Source organism: Mycotypha africana (assembly GCF_025528875.1).
Source record: "Mycotypha africana strain NRRL 2978 chromosome Unknown BDF20scaffold_4, whole genome shotgun sequence".
Lineage (NCBI taxonomy): Eukaryota > Fungi > Mucoromycota > Mucoromycetes > Mucorales > Mycotyphaceae > Mycotypha > Mycotypha africana.
This window is the reverse complement of record NW_026515728.1, coordinates 1,949,416-1,974,143: the sequence shown is the minus strand read 5'-3', so window position 1 is coordinate 1,974,143 and position 24,728 is coordinate 1,949,416. Positions and strand designations below refer to the sequence as shown.

Genomic DNA, 24,728 nt, shown 5'->3' with positions numbered 1-24,728 from the left:
GAATTCAATAGAGAATAGAGGCATTTTATAGCCACACTGAGGTGTCGTTGAGAGGATATGATTAAACTTGATTACTATATTTGTGCTAACTCTGTTGAAAAAAAGCTGTACTAAGTCCATGCAGCTTCTGCTGACGTTACTAATGAAGAAAAGGTCTACGCACGTGCAAGGAAATTAGTATGAATGACAGACAACCTTGCTTTCTATATCAATCTAATTTTTGCTATAACTACCTCTTCTTCCTTCGCTGTAAGACTATGGGATGTAGAATATTGCTTGGAACTGGCAGAATCAATAGTATCTACACTACTGGTACTGTTACTACTACTGCTACTGCTACTGCTACTGCTATTATCATTACTGATATTTCGATTGTCACTATACAAATTGGGTGGCTCAAACCCATCCAAATATCGATAACTGTTTACTGACGGCCTTTCATCTCGGTGTATATAAATACTCAATTCATTATGCTTTTCTTCTTCGGTTTTAGCCAAAACTGTTGGTTGCGCTCTTAAATCCTCATTGCTTTCGGTCAATATCTGCTTGAACTCTCTATCAAAGCTGGACGTCAGGGTTGAAGAGGAGGATTCCTTCGATGTGTGTACTGGTGGCTTTTGAATCACATACTTATATAGTAGATAAGCACCCTTTGAGTGAGGATTTTGTGCCCAGTAGAGTGTGAATAATTTATACAAGTTGTACTTTTTTTTTGCTGGGAGCAGAAATAAATCTGAAAGCATCAAGTGATCCAGCACTTTCAAGATAAATACTTTAATGTTAGCTTTTCTGCTACAAACAGTGCATTTATTGTTGGTTTTCATTTCTTTTCATTCAAACCTTGAAAGGCACCAAATATCACCCAATAAGTTAACCAGGACATCAACTGTTCATTTTTGTCCGTGTGCGTAATACTACTACCATTACAATGACTTCCTATTGCTGCCTTATTGCCTTTGAGTAATTTCCAGCAACAATAAGTAGGATAAACTACACCGACAAGTTGGAGTACCAGCTTGCTTGATTTTTGATAAGAACGCTGCAACCCATAACCAATAGAGGTACTAACGGTTATAAATAGCAACAAAGGATGCACACCTTGTCTGATGAGAAAGCGGTACACTGAGGATTTCTCATATAGGGTTTCAAGAGATCGTATTCGCTCATTAAGTGCTTTATTGATGGGATGAGTGAGAAATGTGACATTGATGGGTGAATAATTGTTTATAGCAGTAGTCCATTTATCAATAACTTCTGAGGTTTTATTTTTCCTTTTCGACATTCAGCTTGCTTTTTTTACATGAGGGAAGAGAGAAAGAAGAAATGAAATTGAGAGAACGAGAATCTAGTGCCTAAAAAATTTAATTTAGCAATTTGTGTGATTTGCCATGTGAAATTCTTTGTTGCACGAGAAACAGGAGGATTACTGACTTTAGCACGTAAGCTTGCAGAAGCTAAGGTACCTACAATGCGCATAGACTAGGCCTTGATTAAGCTACTATTAGCATGATAGGGTGGCTTTGTCGCTGATCTTAGTGTTGACGTAGGTACTGTGGTGGACAGTTCAACTTTATAAAACTCGATACCTGTCAACACCACCATAGCTATATCGTCTTCTCTTCCCTTGAGCAACATGTTGAAAAATTCCTGAATATTAGAGTGCAATAGAATGTATCCAGTAGAGGCGATGGTTGCCAAGGCAGTTGCATACATAGCGAGAATATAAATTGATTGCTTTACAAGTAATATCATTGCTTCAAAGGGCCGTAAATTCAGTTGGAGTCTTTTCACATAGATAGGGTTCAAAGACTGACTCAACACATCGATATTGCGATAAGAGAGAAGCAATACATTGTCGCCCAACAGCTGTCGCGAATGAAGGCGAAATTCTAAATAGCTTACAAAGTTACTATAACTAACTTCTGGTATATAGAGTTTGTAATCCAGATCTCTTAGAAATCGTTTTTCTAACTGGTTGATTTTGTCAGTGGAGTAAGTAAAATGTGTCCATTCTGCCCAATCTGAATTGATCCAAGTAGCATCCGCTCTAAAATGAACCATCACACAATATTAAGTTTATATATATACATATATATATATATATGCTTTCTATCATATTACACCCATTGATTACTTACATATACTTGTCTGCAACAACAATGCTAGCTAAAAATAAGTCTTTAAGATTCCATTGCGTTCTGAACCAAGGTTTTCGATAAAATTGATCAATATACCAAAGGCTACAAATTAACGAAGGACAAGAAACTTGAGCTTTTGTTAATGTTTTGCGAATGAAGTTCACATTTTCTCTGTAACTGCGAGTCTCTATTAAATTGGTTGTCATCAATATCAAATCACTGGATATGCCATGCATCAAACTAGCAATGAATGAAGCAGCAGAATCTGCCCAGAAATAATGAGAAAAAGCACATGAATAGATTGGTCTTGAAGGTAGGAGTAATAGAAGCAGCTTAATTGTGAATGCTGGCTTTACCAATCAACTCATATGGTATAGGAGTGTAGTATTCCTCATGATGTATGCTTTTGCTGTGGATCAAACCAAGCCATTTTTTAAAAACAGTTACTTGTCCAAAAAGCTATAGACAGCCCAAAAGATTCAGATGTCGTATTGATTAGCAAACATGTTAATCTCTGAATAACATCTTATGTAACAACTTACTGTTTGTTCAGCATCATAGTCGATTTTCGATTCTCTTCTCAACGAACGTGGTGATGACGAGCACTTGACACTTTGGCTCATTCGTGAGTCTACTTCAAATTTAATGCAGTTTATGCAATGTGGGGAAACAAAAAAGACAAAAAAATGTTTAATTCTCTGTAATCAATTCAGACTCAACTCATCACGGAGCAGAATGTACGAATATACCTCCGCATCTGAGCAACTAGTGGAGTCTATGCCTCAACAGCTTTACGAGCAGTCTTGGGAGTCCCCTTGCTGCTGGGCCCACATGAAAGAGGTAAATGATTTCCAAGTCTTTCACACTATCGTACAAAGTACATCTTGCACCGATTCGTTGGTTTTTCATCGACTATTTTTCACCTCATAGCTGTATTGTTCAGTTGTAGCAACGCGATGCTGTCCAGTCCGTATAAAGAGATAATCAATGATCAATAGCGTTTTCTCAATGGAGTAGATGAATGGTCATGTCGTTCAGTTTTGATGCACCGGCGGTTCACTCATAATTTTGCACTGGCGGTTAGCTGTTTGGACAAATAACAGCTGCTGTAGTTTTTGTTGATGCTTTTTCTCATAAAATCGAGAAGTAGATTTGTAATTGAATCCCAATACTGATCAAATTGATATCATAGACTTTGTACCTTTGGTAACTTTGATATGCGTTTGGAACAACAATCTAGGTAGTAGGAAAATTCGTTACATCTACTCTTAGATATTTTCAACGAAACGAAGTGTCAATCAAACGTCTATAATATGCGCAAGCGTTCTATCTTTAACCGATTTCAGTCTTTGAAAAATTCAAACATTGAACGTTTATTGAAGTAACCTGGATAAACGTGAAACACTGCAAAATTGCAGACGACTGAAAGCTCTCATTGAACAGTTAGTACTATGGAAACTGATGTAATGATAAAAGCTATTGTAGTGCATAGATAATAGTAGTGTTATTAAACTTCGAAGTATTCTATCTTCCGCATATTGGAACCTACAGCCTGTTTGTAGTGTCTAACATCTAACGTCTGGTGGTTTAGTTGCTGCATTTACTAAGGCTCAAAGCGGTTGTTATGACATATGCCTTACTTAAATATAGATCTGGTTTTTTCCGATTGAGATAGTGAAATATAGGTTTACAATAACAGGCTATCATTGTCAGGTTTCAGACCCACTTTTTTTTTAAAAGCATTGTAGATGAGCCAACAAGGGATAGTTTTACTATTGCTGGAGTAATAAACTGATAAGAGTTTTATATTACAGTTTGAAATGGAGCAACAAAACTTGAAGGGGACCAGTTTTATGTGCAATTTGTAAAAATTGTCAGTTTATTCAGAGATAGTTATAATAAATAGAATGGTATAAGAAGTTCATCAGAATGGCAGTCATAGAGATCTAAGTAATGTAAAATGGAAAGAATGATTAATACCTCCATAGCATGGAAAACAAATATACATGATAGTTGTCAAAGAGTGGAACTCAGAGAGAAGATTACATTTCAAGAACTACCCATTTGGTAGTTTCAAGATTTTCAGTGTGATACATTTTTAACTTTCATCACTATTCCACCTTTTGACATAATCAAAAGAAATTGTTCAATTACCTTAAACTATGATCTGTTGCGAGCATCCGTTCCATATATTAGAAAAAGAAAGAAAGAAGTGCCAATGAAGAAGTCCTTAACGCGAAAACTTAAAGGCTTCAAAAAAAATTTTTTGGGAACAAGTGACCGTTATGAAAGAAAAGTTCGGTTATTGAAAGGTCACAGTACATCAAGAAAAATTGTACCTGATTTTTCTTTTCCCAATACTGCTGCTTTCAACGAGAATACATAACTATAACAATAAAGAGTAATAAAATGAGCTTATCACCACCACAAAATAAAGACATGAGGATACTTGACAGAGATGCTTTTAAGAAAACATTTACAACTCTGGCTGTCCGTGTTTCGGCATCGCTTGTCAAGCAAATCACCATCGCTTTGAACGAGTAAATAAAGTACAACTTGGATATCAAGTTGACATATTTTCTTCTGTTTCTTTATGATTCAAACTCTGGAAATTGACAGACTGCCATCCTTCTTTAATACATCCATATCTTCATCAATAGTGTCTTATTGAATCAGCCACGATTACATAATGTTGTGTCAGACAATAATGCTGCAACAGATACAAAATTGATTCTGTTGAGTCTTCATGTAAAAGGTACAATATATAGAATCTGAGTTTAAGAAAAGTAATCAGGATGGTATCTGATCGTGTCATCTTTCTACGAACTGCTTTTTTTCTTTAACACAAAATTCGCTCAGATGTTAAAGAAGACCTCTCAAACGAACAATTCCTATTGATAAAAGACCATGACATAGTTTCATATACTTTCGACTTGAGCTATGACTATTGGACAACAGAGCAGATCTTGTCGTCTGTAATGCTGGAAGGCGATGCGGAAGCACCTTCCTCTTATACTGTAACAGGACATATAGGTACGATATGCATTCTAATGTCCAAACTACCTATAATTTTCTTACATACCACTCCTTGTCGCTTCTGCTCTATTTAGCGCATGTGAACCTGAAGGAAGAGAATGCACCTTATAAATCACTAATAGCCCAAGTGATACTCGATGTAAGGCAAAAAAAAAAAAAAAAAAAAAAATTCTAAATACTTTACATCGGACAAATTTATGGATTAAAAAAATATTAAATTAAGTAGAAAAACAAAAAAATCAAGAGCGTTGTAAATAAGACCAGCACTATCGACAATACATATCGAAATTTTGAGATGGAGATCTTAGCAGGGGATCGAAATATGATCACAGAACTGGTAAATTGTAAACGGCAGTAAGGGTAGAAGCATGATCTATACTATATTTTTTTAAATGCTATTTTATGTAGAAAGAAAACGAGTGTCGATTCAAATTTGACTTTTCCAAAGTTTACTGGAACTCTCGCTTGCAAGCTGAGCACCGTCGGCTTATCGGTTTATTTAAAAAAGGAGATTACATATGTAAGCAACCCACTATGAAATACTTATCATTATGGAAATGTGTCAATTCATAACTTACAGGGCAAAAAACTGCTTAAACTATGAAGGTGATGTGATGGCAGGCGTAGGACCATTTGCAATTCCTGCTGCAAAAAAAGGTGCTTACGTCTATGCAAATGATCTTAATCCTTCTTCCTTTCAGTGGCTATCCGAAAATGTCAAGTTAAATAAGGTAAAAGTTTGGGGAAACCTAAACATGACGATGGTGATAGTTACACAGCATGATAGAGATCCTTATATAATTTAATACTTTGTCTATTTCTTCCGTACTGTATAATAATACAGATCTCATCAGATAACATTAAAACGTTCAATCTGGATGGACGGGATTTCATAAGACAAGCAGTGGATGATCTTTATATCGAAACTGGACATACATTTAATCATTTCATTATGAATTTACCTGCGACTGCAATCGAGTTTTTAGGTAAGGAGGCATAATTGTCATTGTTTAACTTAGACGTCAGCTGATTCCAGTATATCCAAATCATAAATAATCAAGACACATTTAAGGGCTTATATCGAGAAAGAGCGACTACGATGGAGCCAAATAAGCTCCCGCTGATTCATTGCTATTGTTTTACGAGAAGCTCTGATCCCACAGATGATATCACACAGGTATGGGGATGGAAATGGAAATAAGAATGTCAATATGAAGGAAGCAAAGAATACAATGCACTTAGTTAACCGCACATTTGATATTTATCAACCCGAATTGCTAGCGTATAAACCAAATTATCGGGTGTCCAACCGATGCTAATCACTTCAAACTGCATTGGGTCCGTACAGTGGCCCCAAAAAAGGATATGTATTGTGTATCTTTCCGTCTTACTCCCGAAATTGTTTTTTCCTAAATCTGTCTAATTCTCTTACGTTGATATAAACATACACAAATGATGCAAGGTTGATTTTTTTCTTTTTTGCTTGGATGTTCAGAGAAGTACTAGTCGGTATAAAAGTTGGATTTGACCTTTATTTATTCTCATTTATGAAGTAAATAAAGCACCAACCATATAAAAGAGAAAGAAAAAAACAAAAAAAAAATAGGAAAGTCGGTTGTCGATCATTTCCTTGGAAAGACATGGAGTTGCCCTTTAATTCGCGCCCAAATTCATGAATAAGAGTAGACCCTGCCTATTTGCATGTTTATGTGGCGCGAGGTACACAGAGTAAGAATAGAAAGAGAAAGCATATCGTGCTAGCGGACCCGATTTAACCTAAACTTAGACAGTTTGCACGAGACTTTTGTAATATGGTGTTTTCTTCCATGGAAATACAAAGGCAATTTGAGATTTTTAAAAACCATTGTATCATAGACCATTGCATTTTATTTGATGACAACGTGCTTCACTATTTCTCCTTTTTCGCTTAGTTGAAAAAGTTACAAAAGAAATCCGTGCGGTATTTTTGAAATACGAAGAGAGACAGGCAAAAGAGAAGAGATCATGAAGTCTCTGGTTTGGAATGCATCTCCTTACTTTTTTTCTTTCGCTTTTTTCTTCCCTTTAAAAATAAGAACAGTCTTACATTTAGGTCGTAACTTTCTCTTTTGATCCTTTATCTTTCATTCTATCTTCGTGTTCATGCACAGCTGCTCAGCTATCTATTTTCTTTCTCGAATCGTCCTATATCATGAATTCTAACAAGACTGCACAAATTGTTGACGGTACGGATAAACTTATCAAACGCAAGAGGCTTAAAGTAGTCAGCGCTTGTGGAGGTTGTCGTAGGAAAAAGACCAAGTGTAATGGAGAAAGGCCATGTGCTACTTGTATAAAAGCTGATATAGAGTGTATCTATGTCAACAATTATAAAATTAATCAAGCCAACAACAGCGCTTCGCAGCGCAGCAGAAACAACGAAGCGGGAGTCGCTCAACCATCACCACCGCTAGTTACCAGTACTGTTTTGTCGGCTTACTCCAACACTTCTGCTTACAATGCATCAATAGCTCAACAAACAAGAATTGCAGATGATCATCATCATGCAAGTATATTAACTATTAAGCCAACCACTGCCAATAGCATTCTTGATAGTTATAGATATAGTAGTGCTAATAGCAATAATAATTATATCCAATCTATCGAGGAGAGACTATGTGCAATTGAAAATATTCTACGAGCAATGATCAGTTCGAGCAATAGCGAATTTCGTTTTTTTGATTCTCAACATCAACAATTTCAACAAAAGCAAACAAACACCTGCTCCACGCTCACTACTTCCGTGACTTTACCGACGACGAACAAAGCATTAGCAACACACCCGAAGTTCCTTGATTCCAACGCTTATACACTTCATCATGGCAACGATTCATCCTCCAATAAGGTAGTACCTTCATGTGAAACTGCTCCAAGAGTGCATGTTTCTTATGCCCAAAAGAGACAGCGACCTACTGAAGACGAGGATTATAATCCGAACGAGTATGAACAACGTAGGACAAGGCACGGTGATTACCACAAAAGAACAATCCAAGAAGATTCCGGTCACGGGTATCATGATGAGTATTACCAGCAATACCATCACCGTCAACAACAGATGCTTTCGGATCTGCCTTCATCATCGTCAGCAGCACAGCGCTCAACCGCAACTTCTTCTATGACTGCTAGCAGTAGCGACTATCGGCTTCCTCCATTGCAACCAAGTAATCATGAGTCTTCGTCTTCGCCTTCCTCTACAACATCTTCAAGGATGCCCGCAGCTATCCGAAATCTATTGAATGATGATAGTGGTGACAGTAACAAATTGAGCCTATTTTCTCAACCTAAAATTAAAGTGTTCCGAGATATGTCATCTGTAAGAACAACAATAACAACAGCAACAACAAATAATAACAATAGCAGCGTTAGAGAGTCACTGAGAACGGGATCACATTCACCGACAGCAACTACTTTACAGTTATCTTCCTCAGATGAAGCTTCCAAATACAATCAGCACCATTATGACGAGTCTTCATCAACTGACGGAACTACAGCAAAAAGATCAATTCAAGAAAACGCAAAGTCAAGAACAACAATGAAGCAGCACACTTCCGCATTTTTGCGAATAACACCAAATTCCGCTTTCCCGAATGATCTTATTAACAATAACAACAATAATAATTCTGCAACGACTGCAGCTGGTACTTTTTGAAACCTCTTCAACATCTGTTTTAATTAACACTAATATATAACTTGACGCATATGAGTATGGATCTACCGTACATATATAGTCTTGTAAAAACTATCACTTACCTTGAAGCATACATATATACATATACAAACAATCTACCCTTACAGTACCATTTACTAAGATACTAAAGTATGGTTCCCTTTACTTGGAACTACTATTTCGATTATTCTATTATTTGAAATTGTTACGCCAAACGTGCAATAAACTGTCATATTGATATAAATCCAAGAAGTGGCATGTATAGAAATTTGTATTTACTTATACGTAAAGAAAAAAAGCAAACATTATAATCCAATCATATCAAAGACGCAAAGAGTCCTCACATAAGGCACCAAAACGGTTTTTCCAACAAAGTAATACAATATACCAAAAGCAATAGAAATGGGCAATGCAGGTAAGGCTTTTTTGAAAATTGCCAGTAAGAAAATAGTCGCCGTTAAGCCCGTCAATACTGCTACTGTACAACAAATGGTAGTGATCCAATCATACATGGCTGCTCGCGCAATCAGGACACTATAAAATACAAAATCCCCTAGGCCTAACTTGAGACCTGTTCGCTCGGCGTCCTCATCATAATCATCATTTACTTCTTCTGCTTGTCTTCTCTCTTCTCTGTTTTCATCTTCCCTAGGCTGTGCTTGATTTGTCGTTGCTATTGAGTCATTTTCGTGAAGCATGTCGTTTAGACTATGCTGGGTCGCAAAAGGGTTGTTCTCTATTGATGTGTTACTATTATCAGGTAGTCTTATAAATCCATCACGACTCATTCTATTATTGCTAGCATGTTGCTGACACTCTACAATAAAATTGTTGCTTTGCTGGTGCTGCTCATCGCGCAAGAGTTTTGTAGATAACGCATCACTATTTAAGGAGATGGCTGATGTTGATGATATAATACTATCAGACAGTTTAAAGTGATCATGCGTGGCTGCCATAAACCAAACAGCATTTACCGAGTATAAAAGTGCAGGCACTTCACGTTGTTGTTTCTTTGAACTCTCAATAAGCATTTTTAATGGACCAAACGGACATAAAACAGCGATGAGATCCCATATAGCAAGCAACCCCAATAAAATCCAAGTTGTCCATTGTTCCAGCGACGTCAAAGAAAAAGCCATCAGGGAGCTCATCAAAGTTAAATACGTTTGCTGTAACCATAAAGGGCCCTTCCAAAAAATAGATACTAATCCTACGATAGCAAAGTTCCATAAAGCAAAGACCATAGTGATATAGTCCAATGGTATAAAGAATACTTGTATCAGATTGCTTAAATATCCAACAATAGATATAATTTCCAAAGTGTGAGCAGACAACTACGATTACGGTTTTTTTTTTTTTTTTGTTTTACTGAGCAAACACTTACAGAATGAGTATATAAGACATGAAGCCCAACAACATCGAAACAACAACCATGAAGAATCCTATCAAAACTTTTATCCACCCCTTCTTGAACAGAAACACGATAATAATGGTGACGGCAATAATCTGTCCAATAATGATGGCCGCATTTGTAAATGAAGAAGTCAAGTTCACAGGACGACCATCATTATCACTCGATACTCCCGTGCTTGATCCAGAAGTACTACCCGGAGAAGAGCTCGGCACGTTTACATAGTTGGGACGGGTTGGACTATGAGAGAGAGAGAAACAGAGAAGCAAGTTGAAAGAGTAGGTTAGAATCCCATCTGTTTGTATAATCTTTTCCTCGATCTCTTACGTATAGTCACTTTGGCCATCAAATGCAACCTTAACCCAAAAGATACTTAATATTATACAAGCAACCACAGGCTTAATAATTCGATAGATTTGATTTGTATAAAAACGAAGCTCATCCGCCATTGATTCATTGCCAAGTCCTTCATCTCCATTATTGATTTCTTGGTTTGCAGTTCTATGGATTGTTGGTCTGTTTGTTGATCGTAAGTCATTCAATGGTATATCCTCGCCTAAGTGTACAAATGATTTATAGATAGAGATCTGTCAGTTCCATTTTGATCTGGGAAGCTTGGAACGCACATCACTGCCTAATGAGAAAAAAGAAATTGATTTGTACTTATTACTTGAGTGTACTGTCATACTTGGTAATAGTCTGCTATTACTTCTGTCTGCACCTGATTGTTCTGTTGTTAATGTTGTTGTCGGAGCAGCTACCCAACTCGTTTGTCTTTGTCTATTTCTTATTGCCGCCACACAAGTTCTGTAATGTTTTATTTTCCAATGCTTCTTCTGGCATATATCCGAACAGTATCTTGGTCCATTTAAGCCACATGGCTTGCAAATATAAACTGCAGGATTCTGACATTGTGCACAAAGATGAAGATCCTGAGATGATGTGTTGGCTGATCTGTTTTCTGAATCTGTTTCTGGACTAAGATTGGTCGTCATCAAAAGACCCAGAAGCTTCTATGTAATTTTAACGTTATAATACGAACTATATGCACGCAGTTTTAATATTCTTTTATGTTATATTTGAAGAATATATCGTCAGCTGTGTTATTTATTCCTGACAGAAACGATGATGCCTGAAGAATCTTCTCCAGATTGATCCAAGTTTTTATTGCTCGTTAATAAAATTGAAACTCAGGAATTTTCAGGAACGGATTCTAGGATAGAGTATATCCGGACGTTGCAACAGCTCTCATTCCAAAGCTTCGGGTGCATCCCCAAGATGCTCTGCGTTAGCAACCGACATTATCTCATTTACTTTCACAGGTTTGCGAGAGGCGTCAACTGTTAAATTTAGTAAACTATAAACTGCAACTTTTAGCGCTCTTTAACATTTCTAGAAGCGAAGGAGCAGGCGTCATTGTTCTTAATGATTTCGATTGCTTGAAAATAACCAACAAAAGTATAAATGCAAAATGGACAATGCCCTATCAGTTTTATTACAAAATTCAGCATATGTATTTATTACAATTAAAGGTAGAAACTATCCATATATGGTACAAGTGGTATATCGCTGATTGTTGTAAAAAAAGTACAAAAATTGTCTACCCATTATCTAGTGTTTTTTTGGAAAAGCTTTTCTCATGAGAAGCTTGTATCCCTCAGCAAGTACTATGTACACAACAGTAGAAGCAGCCACCATACCCCACTCCCAAGTGATAGGAAGGTGCTTGAAAACGCTAGTATTGATAACGGGAACATAGAGCACAATAAACATAATTGCAAAACCGAATGCCCAAGAAGCAAACATATAGTAGTTTTGTTGGTGAGTGAAGCCCTTCCAAGTCCAAGTTGAATGGACAAGATCACGACAGGTTTGAGCATGAAGCAAGAGCAAAACAGTCATAGTAACAAACAAAGCACCTCTTGCGCGGTAGACATCTACACAAGTGTCATTCAAAGTTTTGTTGCAATCATGGCCAAGGCTTCCGCTGCCAGCAGCATAGATAACAATAGCATAGTTTGCCATACAAATCAGACCCATCATAACACCATAGTAGAGAATATCAAGAATATTACGATAACAAAAGAGTGATTCTTTATCTGTTCGAGGTGGAACTTGCATTTGCCTAGGATGGACAGGCTCCAGACCCAAAGCCATAGCAGGCGGTGCACTTGTTACTAAATTGTTAAAGAGAATTTGAATAGGCGAAAGAGGAAAGACAATATTGTGGCCTTCACGGAACACTAAGCACAAGAGCAGAGGTGTCAACTCTGCAACGTTCACGGAGACCATATGAACGACAAACTTGGAAATGTTTGTAAACACACGTCGTCCTTCTTCAATGGCAGCTACGATGGTTGCAAAGTTATCGTCCACCAAAATGATATCTGACGCTTGTTTGGCGACATCCGAGCCCCCTTGACCCATAGCAATGCCGACGTCTGACTCCTTTAAGGACGGACTATCATTCACACCATCACCAGTCATAGCAGCAATGCGTTTACGTCGATGGAGTGCTTCAATCATTTTGACTTTCGTATCAGGACTACAGCGAGCAATAACCAACGGAAGATTTTCAAGTTGATCAATACTTTCTTCGGACATCTTGTCAAAGGTTTGAGCAGACATCACTAAATGACTCACATCCCCTTCCGATGGAATGATACTGACTTCACGAGCAATGGCAGTAGCAGTGGCGATATGATCACCCGTAAGCATATGAACGGTAATGCCTGCTTGATGACATTTTTCGACAGCAGATTTAGACGCCTCTCGAGGAGGATCGTAAATACCAACGAGACCCAAGAAAATGAGTTCTTGTTCAACGTCTTCACGTGTGGGTTGGGAAGAAGGATCGGCATCCACCATCTTTTGAGGAATGTAGCGAGCAGCTAAAGAGAGAACCCGTAAACCACCTTTCGCCAGTTCTTCCACTTGAGGTAAGACAAGCTGTTGAAGTTCCTCTTGCGTCATATGTTGGATTCCCACTTTGTCAGAAAGATGAGCACCCACACAGCATTGCAGAACACGTTCAGTAGCACCTTTCATGAAAGCAATGTAACCAGGAGTGGCTGTCGTATTGGCTTCGTCATTTGGTTTTTGGCAAAGTACCGTCATTCGTTTGATAGACGAGTCAAAGGGATATTCTGCTGTTAACTTCCAACCTGCATCGGCCAAGGCAGGTTTTCCCATCTTTGCCTTATGAGCAAATACCTGTAAAGCAATTTCTGTGGGATCGCCGATGCCATACCAATCCTTTCCATTTTCTTTATCTTGACGCAGTTCGCTCATGTTGCAAAGTGCCGCAGCACGCACCAATTGCTGTAAACCTTCCTCCATCATGTCCTTACTCACTACCCTTTTCTCAGCAGAGGCAACATCTTTCTCAGAAGAACGCGTAATTTCACCTTGAATATCAAAACCAAGGCCTGAGACCCTGTGGAAACCAGTGTCGGGTCTCCAGAACTGAGTCAACACCATTTTTGATTGGGTTAAAGTACCTGTTTTATCAGAACAGATATTAGTGATCGAACCGAGATTTTCCAAAGCCACTAAACGACGCACAAGAGCATTGGCCTTAGCCATTGCATTCACACCAAATGCTTGAGTTAAAGTAACAACAGCAATTAAGCCTTCTGGAATAACAGCAATAGCTGTAGAGATACCGTAGAGAATGACTTGGTCGTCCAATTGAAATCTAGCAACACCAAAGACGATGAGCAAGGATATAATGGCGACCACTAAAAGTACAATGGCCATACGATCCAATGATTTTTGCAGAGGTGTTCGTGCATTATCACCGCTGTCCATAAGACGTTTAGCAATTTTACCAATCTCTGTTTGCATGCCAATAGATGTCACCAACGCTTTGGCGCGACCTTTGGATAATGTGGTACTTGAATAGGCCATATTGATGCGATCACCTAATGGAATATCAGCAGATTCCAATACATCGTTACTAGAAGAAATACGTTAAAAAAAAAGGGAGCGTCAACCGGGTCCGATGTTCATATAATTCCATTTTCTTTTAAAAAAAAAAAAAAAAAAAAAAAAAAAAACAAAACAAAATAGATAGAAAACTTACACTTTACTAACAGGTACAGATTCACCTGTTAATAATGCTTCGTCCATATCGACATTAAAAGCTTCGATAATACGGCAATCAGCACCCACCACGTCTCCATTTTTCAAAAGAATGACGTCGCCAGGAATAAGCTCACGTGTAGCAATTGTTTTTGAATGTCCATCACGGATCACCTGTGCTGTGGGGGATGCCATTTGTCTTAAGCACTCCATTGTACGCTCTGCTTTATATTCTTGTGCAAAGCCAATAGCTGCATTCAACACCATAATGAAGGCGATCACACCACCTTCAACCCAGTCTTTAAAAACAAAAGAAACGACCATGGCAACGACCAAGATCAAGACCAGGATATTAAAGAATTGTTTCAAGAGTAATTTGAAGGGATTGACACCACCTTCGCCTTCCATCTCATTCCAGCCGTATTGAGTACGTCTTTCGTCGATGACAGCTTCCTGCAGACCATTTTGCAAATCGGACTTCAATAATTGAGCCACTGTTTCTGTTTTCATTGTATGATAAGGCGGACCTTGTTGCTGTGCTGCCGCATTTGAATCTCTGTTCCTTCTGAAGGAATCTCGGCGTATAAGGTTTCTTTTTCTCATCAGCACTTTCTGAAGCAATGATTTACTATCGATGGCTTGGGTGGTTGTGTCGCTGACAGAAGTCGCAGCGATCGATGGTTCTCTGCCGTTGGCACTCTTTTCATTGTGGGTTATCTGAAAACAGTCTTTATCATTGGGCGTAAGATTGGTTCGCGTGTCAAAAGTAATTTCTGTACTGTGTTGCTGATTGTTCTTTTCCATTGACAAAACGTATGAAGAGATCAATGGTTGTTCTAGCGAGACGTGAAGAAAACGGGAACAAAAAACAAAACAATCGAACTTTACTGGTGATTAGGCTACCTTTATATTTATCACGGCTTCTCCAGTATAGAAAACCCAGATCACACAAAAGAAAAAAAAAAAAAAAAAAATATTAAAAAAAAAGAAAACAGAATAAACTCGGCAAAACGCTTTTATGAATCAAAAACAAGCAATAGGATCGAAGCTATTCGAGGTTACAAAAATCCACAGACCAGGTCATTTCATAGTTGTTCTATTGCGTTGGATAATACTCACCAAAGTGATGGGACTCCAATGATCTGACTGCAGTAGGTACATAAGCAAATATGAAATTCTTTTAGCGTGTCATTCTAACATGTACTACACTATGGTTAGCCTGTGTTGTGATCCAAGTTACAAAAAAATACTAAGACCCCATATTTGCCAAATCTGGTCCTTTTCCGGGTATGATTTCTGAGCAGATCAGCCAATAGCTTTTTTAGCGCAATCGAACGTTCCATCAGCTATCCATTCTAAGATTTTTTCTGTCGTTTCTGACTTTTCCATTTTTTCAAATCCAACTCCAGATGTTTGTGACATCCAATAAAAAGCCGAGTCTTATGCTAATGTGTGTAGATTTGGTGTAGGAATTACACAATTTAAAGAATACATTAGAAAGGCAGACGTGCTACAGTAGCTCTATGAGGTTTCGCCGAACAGTAGAAAGGCTGGGTTGACCGATGACCCAATGATGAGCAAAAGGTGTATTTATCATCATTAGCTCAAATACTAGCAATGCAAGCGTGTTGTAGGCCAATGGATAAACTTCAGTCATTTTAAACATGAAAGCGTTTTTTTTTTTTAATTTTTGAAACAATAAGGGACAAATAGTCAACCTAAAATACAGTGTGTGTGGGATGGGCGCATTGGATTTTTGTAAAGAGAGGTTTGAATAAGGCATGGTTTAACTGTTACGTGATAAATGGCTATATCGCGTTGAAGTCAGAGCAGTAAACGGCTGTTGATCTGGAGTTGGAAGCAGGGTCAATTTTATCAACTACACGAAGATGCCGAAAATGGCAGAGACATTTTTGAGAACCGCGTCATTACTGTTTACCGCGCGCATCAAATAGTATCTAGAAAATCCATCCATCGTGTTTTTGGTTTTTTTTTTTTTCTTTTTTTTTTTGTCAGCACTACCTTCAATTCCATGGAATCAACAGCAACGTCAAATCTTATTTACAGTAGCGACTTTGAAAAAGGTGAATATCAGTTGTTAGAACTTGCTACACCTGAATTACAAGAAGTTTTTAAACCAGGAGGCCAAAGGTAGAGTTGGAATGGCTTACTTATGCAAATGGTAGAAAGAATACTCATCCTGTTGCGAACGATAGTGTATTCATAAAAGGCCTGCCCGATGAAGAAGCAGTCCTTTGTACCAATGCACGAACTTACCAAGTTCGACAAGTGCATACATCAAATTCTATGCTACTGATCTCGAAAAATGAAGAAACGATCGATGATGTTGATCAGTATTTGGTGCATGACGATATTTCCAACTATGTTGAGCTTGCACCTACTATACCACGCTTGAATCGAATTGATGAATTATTAATGCAGGCACCTTATGCAGGAACAAAGAAAGACAGCAATTATGATCATACGGTAAGGACTGAATCAGCGACGATAACGAAACTCATTTATTCATTCTATTTTTTATTTTCTTTAAAATAAAGCAGAAATTATACACATATAACGATATTTTATCCGTTGTTCAAGCAAGTGAAAGTGAACTCATTGATGGATTAGAACAAAAGAGTGTATTTGGATACGGAGGTTATATGCGCATGTTTGATAGAGATTATCTGTTAGGTTTACTGGACGCTTTTTTTACCAATGCCAGTTTTCACAGTAAAGATCTTCAGCATATCACTCTTGGAGAGGTCAAACAGTGTATAACAGAAGAAAGACAAGGATTACGAATGCAAGGATTAATAGAAGATGAGGATCTCTCTGATCCGATTCTCTTGGCCTGTATCAACCATTTTGTCACGGACAAGATTGGAACCAAAGACAACCATGATGACACTGTCGTTCGATTCGACGAAGCTAAAGTGTGTCGCTTTTTGGGTGAATGGTTGCTTATCGATGCTCAAAACAAAAGTTATGAAAATTGGGAGCTATCTTACTTTATGAAAATGTGGAAGACATTGAGTCTTAATCTATTTGAGCCTAAGCTGGAGTACATCGAAGGTCTTTACAAGCTGACAGAAATTACCAAAGTTCAAAAAGTGGAGCAACATATAAGCTATTTCCCGGTATCTGCATTACCGATGGATCCAGCACGACGATTTGCAGTATTGTTTGGGGCAAAAGAATTTTGGTCTGCAGAAGAAATCACACCATTTTTATCAGATTTGGCGCCAAAGAGTAAAGAGAGAGAGAATTTATTACTTAAATTTGCGCGCATGCGTAAAGAAAATGATAAGGTGCTGTATGCAAGTAGGATCAACAAAAAAAAGAAATAGTAGCATATATGATAATGTAAGTATATGTATCATAGGAAGGTGATAAGAAACGAATGCGCGGGGGGGTGCGGAGGGAGGGGAGCACTGATAAGAGTAGAAGCGGCAAAAAAGTATAACTTTATTTGCATGCTATTTATAAATAGGTGACCCCCATTGCTCTCTTCAAATGTTAAAGAATGTTACGATGATGTCTTTGAGTCTGAAAATAACGCTCAGCAATTTGCACGACATCTTGATATTCTCTTCTGTATTCCCAAGTAATATCATATTTTACCAATTTCGAGCAAACATCTTGTAGATAGGACAGCCAGTCTTCGTCCTCGTATAAAGAAGACCACCAATAAAGATACCCTTCGGCCTCTCCATTGATCGTCATGGAAGAGGCGATAGTCGAAGTAGCGGAAGAGTACAGTGATGGTGAAGAATAATAACTACCATAACTACTACTATGAATAGAAGCGTTGACAGGAGTGGATTCAAAATTCTTTAATGCAGTGGACATTTCAAGTATGAGTCTTCTACCAAATTTGTACTGATAGAATATCTGTTGGCGCACCTCAGCTGGTGCATAAAGACTTTCATGTCCCAAAGTGATCAAACCAAACATAATAAAAAAGAACGAAGAGCTGCGATGATGTCTACTGTCACTGTTGCTGCATTTACTTGCATCCGTGCTTAATTGCAACAGATGTAAAGAACGGATCATGCCTTCGAGAGCAACAGCCACTTCGGTAGCTCTGGCAAATTGTTCACTTCGTCTCAAATGGTTGAGGCTGTTCGCCACAGACCTTGCCTGCAGTTGAAAGGCCTTCAGTTCTTCTAGCGTCATCGACATGCCCGTTAGACAGTCTCGAAGCGATTCATATGTAGGCGGAGGCGACGGAGGCGACGGAGGCGTACGAGGAAGCGTAGGTACCGATGGCAAGCCGTCTTCTCTACCTTGGCTTTGATGATGACTGTTGCCGCTTTTTCTTTTCTGCTGTGATTGTTGCTGTTTCCGTGCCTTCATTGATTCAATGTACACTTTTTCGTACTGCCTTCTCTGCGACTCAGGAACAGGCACTGATGGATAATCAGACAGGATTTGGCACGGGTTCAATCTAGACAATTTATCCAACAAGGTCGCAGCGCCATTCTTTTTCTTTTTCTTTTCCTTCTCTGTATCTGCTTCTGTTTCGTCATTGATATTGAGGTTCATGAAAGAAGACAGTACAAAGGCAGAATCAACCAAAAACTGGCATTTCTCCGCATCTCGTACTGCTTCTTGTAATAGTTGTTCTTCTTGAAGTTGTTGTATAGGTACAAATCCAATAAATGATAGTAAATAAGTGATAAAATTCTCGGTCATGTAACAAATTAATTAAATGAAGTTTTGGTTGGGTTATTTTTTTATGCTAGTGCTTTTTCAGACTTTTTTTAGTATTCTTTTTTTCTTTATGGTTGGGTAGTAATATATTATTGCTGTAGATGTTGTGTCCTTGGAACAAAATAACATAATAAGATACGTTTTCTAATATTTGTTCTGGTTCCCTTTATGAAGTTGAAATCCTTCTAAAGCTGTGGTTATTATTTTGCTGAATAATTGTTTCGTTCTTCTTTTCTGATTCTTTGAGGTAATCTCTTTATTAAAAGTAGGAATAAAGAAGGTCCACAAAGAAAATGATCTGTTGAAAAGAAGAAACCTTTTTTTTTTTGCTTGTAGTGATTACTGCTGCTTCCTTATGTTATATCTGGTTTTTTTTTTCGAATGCTGGAATAAAGTGGTACGTTATTAGGTTGTAGTACTAGTTTGATAATTAACTGTAGCAGTTATAGATATTTGTCTTTTTTTTTGTTTTTGGGAACAAAAAAAATATATTATTTGAGTTGTTTTTGGAGCAAAAAAAAAGGGGAGCAAATTTATAAGATTGAAAATTTAGCCTACTTTTTAAAATGAAAAAATGAAAGGTCATTTGTTACACTGACACTTACTCACTTTCTCACCTCTGATCTCTCCCTTTGATCATACGGACAATTAGTGATGCATTGACTGCTCACCCTTTTTTATCTCACAAAATCCGAATTTTTCCGCCTTTTGGATGAAGTGTAGCACTTGGCCCCTTGATTTGGTCCACGTGATCTATTGAATTGTCAGGACGATATTGCTGTATGACGACAAACTTGGAAAAAAAAGACAACAACTCCCTCTTATATGCAACATCGTCATTGGACTAAGTTAGAGCCAAAACGTGAACATTTTGACAAGTTGAGTGATGCGTTTTCTTCATCAACAAGAACGTCATTCTGTCAAGAACATGTATCATTTGCAAACAGATCATCCTCGATTCCCTGGTAAAAGTACAACAAACGAAAACCCCACTCCTTAATGACAGGCATTCTTCTTAAAAAAGTCCAACGCTGCGAAATTTGGCTTTTTAGGAAAAAAAAAAAAAGTTAATCGAGAATACAAGTACTTGTCTATAACTCGTGTCCTATTTTAATCTACAGCTGGTTTACCATAAGTTTTGCTATTTTGACATACTTGACAATAGAAGAGGTATACAAGAATAGAGTGGCTTGAATTAGACTACGCATTTTGAAAAGCTTTACGAAAAGAGACTCTGGGTAGGCAGTATTCTCATCGGTAAAGCTTTGTATTACTGAAAATTCTACATGCACTGTTTGTGCTTCCCTTATATGCGCCATCTACGTATAGGGTTAGTCTTGCTCGAAGAATGTTGCATGCAAAGTGTAAGGTACATAATATTCGCTTCGATGACAGGTTTCTGTTCTTTCCAGCCTTAGATTCTACTGTCGTATACACGAACCCTTAAATAACCTTTCTTTAAATCTTTCTTTGCCTTCAAGTCATAAACCATAGGGAATTTATCTACCTTGGGGTTGACTTTGAACTGAACTGAGCGACTTATCCCTTTCATTTCCATATTGGGGAATTGGTAACTGAATTAAATTCACGTCGCGTAAAGATCTCAATTCCGATAACGGGTGTGCGTGAAATCGCGTTTTCTTTTTTTTTTTGTGGGAGAGCAGCAACACATCATTTATTTTTCCCTCATATTTATTACCCTGTTCTTCTTTAAGATAGAATATCTGTTCTTTTAAAACGAAAAAAAAAGCCAAAAAAACCCCCCACCCCATCATTTTGTTAAACAGTACAATCAAATTGAATGACAAAAAAGGTGGATTTACTCATAGGAGAGCCTTGTCCTGAACTACTTTGTGGGATATGTTCAGGTAAATAAAAAAAAAAGGAAGCACTTGGCGATTCCAATCTCTACATTGAGATCTCATCTCTTTCTTTGACTTGCAAAACAACAGACGTATTAGAGGATCCTTTACAGGTCCATTGTCCTGAAGGTATAGCTATCTATGTATATACTATGTCTTTTCTTATATGATATCTAATTTGTCCTCTATATAGACCATATGTTTTGTAAAAATTGTATCGAAAGTCATATCAAACAGCAACCTACTTGTCCTTTGTGTATGACAAATCTAGACTCAAAATCTTTCCAGTTATCAAAATTTGCTCAGAGACAAATTAGTCGTTTACGTATCAAATGTTTGTATGCTGACAACGGATGTACTTGGACGGGCCTTTTTTCTGACAATCACCAGTCAGAGGTATAGATACATAATAAGATAAACATAAAAAAAAAAGCCACCTTATCCCATCTTATACATTCCTAACATGTGAGCTTTTATTCAATAGTGCAAATTCAAACCTATTCGTTGTCCTAATGCGGATAAAGGATGTACAGAAATCAATCTGACAGAGTTTAACAAAGATGAGCACATCAAAAATTGTTTATACCAGCTGATAACATGCCCCAACCAAATGCCATTGTGTCAACCTTTTTTATTGAAGGATTTGGCTAAACATGAAAATGAATGTCAGTCTTATGCCTGTCCTTATTCAAATGAAGGATGTACATTTATAGGCACCCAAACACAGGCTAATATGCATTGTGAACAATATTGTGGAAGATTACATAAACGCATCCATACTTTGGAAGAAGAAGTGAAACGATTAAACAAACTGATCCAAGATTTCACAGTCGGCTTCAGTCTGAATTTACCACAAACACCAGACACAACATCCAAAGAGAGGTCTACTACTATTGTTAATCAAGAGGATGATACAACTATGGCTGAGATCAATTTATTGAGTCAAATGTTCAATGCAGATCCATTCGGTCCACTCACGAGCTCACCTACCGCTACCATCAGTAATACTACAACAAACAACAATATGACTGTTTCAGATACCAATGATAATACAATGGCAGATATCAATACACCAATGATGGATATAACTACATGCTTAACTGATATGGGCTTTTTAGATTCGTCTGGCTCTACATCAAATACTACACTTCAACTGGCGCCTACAGCAACTACAAATAATACAAACACGAACGCAAATACCATGAACAGTAACTCTACCGCTACAATGTTGACAAATAGAAACGTGCCAGCGATTACAACAGCAGGCACGACTACTCCTTTAGCATTACCAAATATGCCGGCGCCATCACCAGCAGTTAGTACAAAGGATTCGGATATTACATTGGAAGATGCTGCTTCACCTCCAGCCCTAGAATTTGTTCCACCATTAAATGCGCCGAAAAGAGCTTCTAATGGTAAAAGAATCCGATATAGTAAAAATGTAAAGCTAGCTCACAATGCGCTTCGAATCGCTCGTCAAAGAACCACTGCTACTGGAACTCACAATAACGATGCCATTCAAAACCCCTCAAATGACGCTATTTTAAACAATCTGAATATAGCTAAGCAGCAAAAGAAGAATCAAATCACATTCAAGCATATGAACGATGTTTTAAGTAAAGAGGCACATAACCATAATATCAGTATGATGAATAGTACTCATAACGATAATAGTCGAAATACAACAAAATCAACAACAGTTTCAACTTCTGGTAATAGCAGCACCACCAATAATCTAACATCAAAGAAAGAACGAAAGAAATCGAGTGCTTCTAATATTACTACACCAGCAAATACAGCTCTTCCAGCACAATCTATGTCACCACAGCCAACCACACCATCTTCTCCAGGGACAACACCTAATAATACGAATGCTACAACACCTAAAAGAAAGCCAATGTTTATTCTAGCCTCTTCTTATTTATCCAATTACAGCAGTAATGGTAGTGAGAGTAATACCAACACAAATACTAATCCTACTTCTCCTACTACTCTTTCCAATCCTAACGCCACATCTTAGGCTACTGTAATAGCCAGACTTCCTTTTTCTTTTTCTTTTTTTTTTTTTTCAATCTAATCTGTTGCTCTGTTGTTTCCTCTTTCTTTTTTTTGTACATATACAAACCCAACTCTATATAACATCTTTTCATTCTTTGCATTGATTTGCTTCGATTGAAGCTCTTTGCCTTTTATTTATCCACTGTTAATACCTACTATTCTTGTTCAGTTGTAATAATTCGTTATTCCTTGCTTGCTCAGCTTTATAGGCTGCTTCTAATGTTGTATAGTCAGTTTTTAGTTTTTCTAGTTCTTCTTGATGAGCATAGCTTACGCTCATCACAGCAGCTTCGATGATTTTGACAATTCTCCAAAAACGGAAAATAATCAAGAGGCTATACAAAGTAATGAATAGGCTTTTAGTCATTTGCATACATATAGCGTCTATCATGAATGATACTTTACCCAGCTACTTCTCTCTCTTTTCCTCGAAGTCCAACTTCTAGTACAAACGTGGTACCAATCACTACTTTGTGCATTAGCAGCCAAGAACACTTTATCTATTTCATTAATACATTTCTAGCTTACCTAAGGCATCAAATAAGTGCAGTTTCCAATGAGGAAACCCAGGGAGATAAAATCTTGGCCCAAAAGCTACCAATGATAATACACATTCAATGACGAAAACAAAACATATAATATAACTAATCGCCTCTGCGATCTCAAACGCCATCAACAAATAGTTGACATCACTAGCGTCAAAACCATCTCTTTGGTTGCTATTCATCATCATGAATAGGCTAGTATCATCAGAATTGTTGTAGGATAAGGGTAACTGACATTCGTGGAAAAAGGTATATAGAATTTGTATAAGCACGCAACATGCGTCCACCAAGATAAGGAATAAAATCGTCATATGAAATTTCTCATTTTCCAGTGTTTCGCCCAACCGCAATTGCCAATGCTTCCTCTGCAGTGGCTGTTCTTCCTCAGTAGCTGTTATCGGAAGCGTAAGAGGATCATTATCATTATCAGAGAGGCTGCCATATGTTATGCCACTGCTTGCCATAATTGCTGGAACTTAAAAAAAAAAAAGTTTAACTTTTAATTTGAACTGAGCCCGAAAATTAACGTTGTCTTCCATTTCCGAACCGTATTCGTCATTTCTTTTTTTTGGATAATCGAAAAAAAAAGGTGATCTATAATGCGTAAGACGTGCCTTTCAAATACAGAAATTTAGATCTGTTAAAGAAATCCATAGGAATCAGGATAAAAAGAATTATTTGGCCGCTCAAGCACATTAGACGCGTTTTGACACCGTCCTTGGTTGTAGTACCCTTGTTTGCAAAACTTGTAAGATACTATAGAACCGCGATGTCAGTGCAGCAAAAAACATAATGAGTATCAGCATTTCAATTTGGAAAGACATGAGATTGGCGCGTTCATGATATTCTCTAAATCTTGTTCATGGCATACCTGTCCTGCAGAAAATGATTTTTTAAATAAAGTAGCCTATAAAGTGCGATAATACTCATTGACATGTATTACATAGTCTTCATTATCCTCTTTCCGTATCAACATTTGTCACTCTGTGTGTGGCCCAGCATTTGCTATTCCAGAGGGACACTGTGCTATTGTTCTAATACATTAATGAAAATCATGCCTAACATTTAAAAGTGAATGGATGAATGATAATTGAATGTAGTTTTACCCACTACTATAAAAACTATCAGAACAGGAAGTGCACTTAAAACTTGAAGGTACCGCCCATTACAGTC

General features: G+C 37.6%; 11 protein-coding genes across 11 annotated transcripts; 4 read left to right on the top strand and 7 right to left on the bottom strand.

The window, feature by feature from the left end:
• Positions 1-110: 110 nt before the first annotated feature.
• BDF20DRAFT_912528 (uncharacterized protein) lies at positions 111-1,282 on the bottom strand (the record flags this gene model as incomplete). Its single annotated transcript, XM_053083965.1, has 3 exons — positions 111-155; positions 234-757; positions 841-1,282. 3 exons carry the CDS (start codon positions 1,280-1,282, stop codon positions 111-113), a joined length of 1,011 nt encoding a protein of 336 aa, XP_052937580.1.
• Positions 1,283-1,479: 197 nt separating this feature from the next.
• Positions 1,480-2,761, bottom strand: BDF20DRAFT_912527 (uncharacterized protein; the record flags this gene model as incomplete). Its single annotated transcript, XM_053083964.1, has 4 exons — positions 1,480-2,047; positions 2,139-2,403; positions 2,495-2,597; positions 2,681-2,761. The coding sequence occupies 4 exons, from the start codon at positions 2,759-2,761 to the stop codon at positions 1,480-1,482; spliced, it is 1,017 nt and encodes a 338-aa protein (XP_052937579.1).
• Positions 2,762-4,547: 1,786 nt separating this feature from the next.
• On the top strand, positions 4,548-6,587 carry BDF20DRAFT_912526 (Met-10+ like-protein-domain-containing protein; the record flags this gene model as incomplete). Its single annotated transcript, XM_053083963.1, has 10 exons — positions 4,548-4,678; positions 4,799-4,893; positions 4,998-5,171; positions 5,249-5,313; positions 5,401-5,511; positions 5,583-5,694; positions 5,781-5,905; positions 6,019-6,160; positions 6,236-6,351; positions 6,456-6,587. 10 exons carry the CDS (start codon positions 4,548-4,550, stop codon positions 6,585-6,587), a joined length of 1,203 nt encoding a protein of 400 aa, XP_052937578.1.
• A 778-nt stretch (positions 6,588-7,365) lies between these two features.
• On the top strand, positions 7,366-8,862 carry BDF20DRAFT_834981 (uncharacterized protein; the record flags this gene model as incomplete). Its single annotated transcript, XM_053078793.1, has 1 exon — positions 7,366-8,862. One exon carries the CDS (start codon positions 7,366-7,368, stop codon positions 8,860-8,862), a length of 1,497 nt encoding a protein of 498 aa, XP_052937577.1.
• A 161-nt stretch (positions 8,863-9,023) lies between these two features.
• On the bottom strand, positions 9,024-10,646 carry BDF20DRAFT_467023 (Presenilin-domain-containing protein). The gene is made up of 3 exons (XM_053075520.1): positions 10,629-10,646; positions 10,265-10,531; positions 9,024-10,167 (listed from the first exon to the last, which is right to left on the bottom strand). Exons 2-3 carry the CDS (start codon positions 10,312-10,314, stop codon positions 9,186-9,188), a joined length of 1,032 nt encoding a protein of 343 aa, XP_052937576.1. The 5' UTR covers positions 10,315-10,531; positions 10,629-10,646; the 3' UTR covers positions 9,024-9,185.
• Positions 10,647-11,771: 1,125 nt separating this feature from the next.
• On the bottom strand, positions 11,772-15,348 carry BDF20DRAFT_866444 (potassium/sodium efflux P-type ATPase). Its single transcript, XM_053080846.1, has 3 exons — positions 15,196-15,348; positions 14,376-15,116; positions 11,772-14,249 (listed from the first exon to the last, which is right to left on the bottom strand). The coding sequence occupies exons 2-3, from the start codon at positions 14,975-14,977 to the stop codon at positions 11,903-11,905; spliced, it is 2,949 nt and encodes a 982-aa protein (XP_052937575.1). The 5' UTR covers positions 14,978-15,116; positions 15,196-15,348; the 3' UTR covers positions 11,772-11,902.
• A 1,058-nt stretch (positions 15,349-16,406) lies between these two features.
• BDF20DRAFT_912522 (sister chromatid cohesion protein Dcc1) lies at positions 16,407-17,724 on the top strand (the record flags this gene model as incomplete). Its single annotated transcript, XM_053083962.1, has 3 exons — positions 16,407-16,525; positions 16,591-16,861; positions 16,933-17,724. The coding sequence occupies 3 exons, from the start codon at positions 16,407-16,409 to the stop codon at positions 17,722-17,724; spliced, it is 1,182 nt and encodes a 393-aa protein (XP_052937574.1).
• Positions 17,725-17,893: 169 nt separating this feature from the next.
• Positions 17,894-18,553, bottom strand: BDF20DRAFT_818763 (uncharacterized protein; the record flags this gene model as incomplete). Its single annotated transcript, XM_053077407.1, has 3 exons — positions 17,894-18,082; positions 18,191-18,371; positions 18,411-18,553. 3 exons carry the CDS (start codon positions 18,551-18,553, stop codon positions 17,894-17,896), a joined length of 513 nt encoding a protein of 170 aa, XP_052937573.1.
• A 1,987-nt stretch (positions 18,554-20,540) lies between these two features.
• On the bottom strand, positions 20,541-21,085 carry BDF20DRAFT_466537 (uncharacterized protein). The gene has a single exon (XM_053075519.1). The coding sequence runs from the start codon at positions 20,863-20,865 to the stop codon at positions 20,590-20,592; it is 276 nt and encodes a 91-aa protein (XP_052937572.1). The 5' UTR covers positions 20,866-21,085; the 3' UTR covers positions 20,541-20,589.
• On the top strand, positions 20,714-23,063 carry BDF20DRAFT_866435 (uncharacterized protein). The gene is made up of 4 exons (XM_053080845.1): positions 20,714-20,958; positions 21,043-21,081; positions 21,146-21,348; positions 21,437-23,063. The coding sequence occupies exons 1-4, from the start codon at positions 20,892-20,894 to the stop codon at positions 22,970-22,972; spliced, it is 1,845 nt and encodes a 614-aa protein (XP_052937571.1). The 5' UTR covers positions 20,714-20,891; the 3' UTR covers positions 22,973-23,063.
• BDF20DRAFT_866430 (uncharacterized protein) lies at positions 23,003-24,024 on the bottom strand. The gene is made up of 3 exons (XM_053080844.1): positions 23,539-24,024; positions 23,416-23,476; positions 23,003-23,345 (listed from the first exon to the last, which is right to left on the bottom strand). The coding sequence occupies exons 1-3, from the start codon at positions 24,017-24,019 to the stop codon at positions 23,156-23,158; spliced, it is 732 nt and encodes a 243-aa protein (XP_052937570.1). The 5' UTR covers positions 24,020-24,024; the 3' UTR covers positions 23,003-23,155.
• Positions 24,025-24,728: the final 704 nt, after the last annotated feature.

Bases quoted from the DNA above. Each gene is read 5' to 3' on its own strand.
- BDF20DRAFT_467023 (XM_053075520.1), bottom strand. From the start codon at position 10,314: ATGGTTGTTGTTTCGATGTTGTTGGGCTTCATGTCTTATATACTCATT. The intron at 10,168-10,264 runs GTAAGTGTTTGC...TGGATATTTAAG, and splicing joins ATGTCTTATATACTCATTCT to CAATCTGATACAAGTATTCT.
- BDF20DRAFT_866444 (XM_053080846.1), bottom strand. From the start codon at position 14,977: ATGAGAAAAAGAAACCTTATACGCCGAGATTCCTTCAGAAGGAACAGA. The intron at 14,250-14,375 runs GTAAGTTTTCTA...TATTTCTTCTAG, and splicing joins TCTGTACCTGTTAGTAAAGT to TAACGATGTATTGGAATCTG.
- BDF20DRAFT_466537 (XM_053075519.1), bottom strand. From the start codon at position 20,865: ATGATGGGGTGGGGGGTTTTTTTGGCTTTTTTTTTCGTTTTAAAAGAA.
- BDF20DRAFT_866435 (XM_053080845.1), top strand. From the start codon at position 20,892: ATGACAAAAAAGGTGGATTTACTCATAGGAGAGCCTTGTCCTGAACTA. The intron at 20,959-21,042 runs GTAAATAAAAAA...GCAAAACAACAG, and splicing joins ACTTTGTGGGATATGTTCAG to ACGTATTAGAGGATCCTTTA. The intron at 21,082-21,145 runs GTATAGCTATCT...TCCTCTATATAG, and splicing joins ACAGGTCCATTGTCCTGAAG to ACCATATGTTTTGTAAAAAT.
- BDF20DRAFT_866430 (XM_053080844.1), bottom strand. From the start codon at position 24,019: ATGGCAAGCAGTGGCATAACATATGGCAGCCTCTCTGATAATGATAAT. The intron at 23,477-23,538 runs GTAAGCTAGAAA...TGCACAAAGTAG, and splicing joins GCACTTATTTGATGCCTTAG to TGATTGGTACCACGTTTGTA. The intron at 23,346-23,415 runs GTAAAGTATCAT...TACTTTGTATAG, and splicing joins AAAGAGAGAGAAGTAGCTGG to CCTCTTGATTATTTTCCGTT.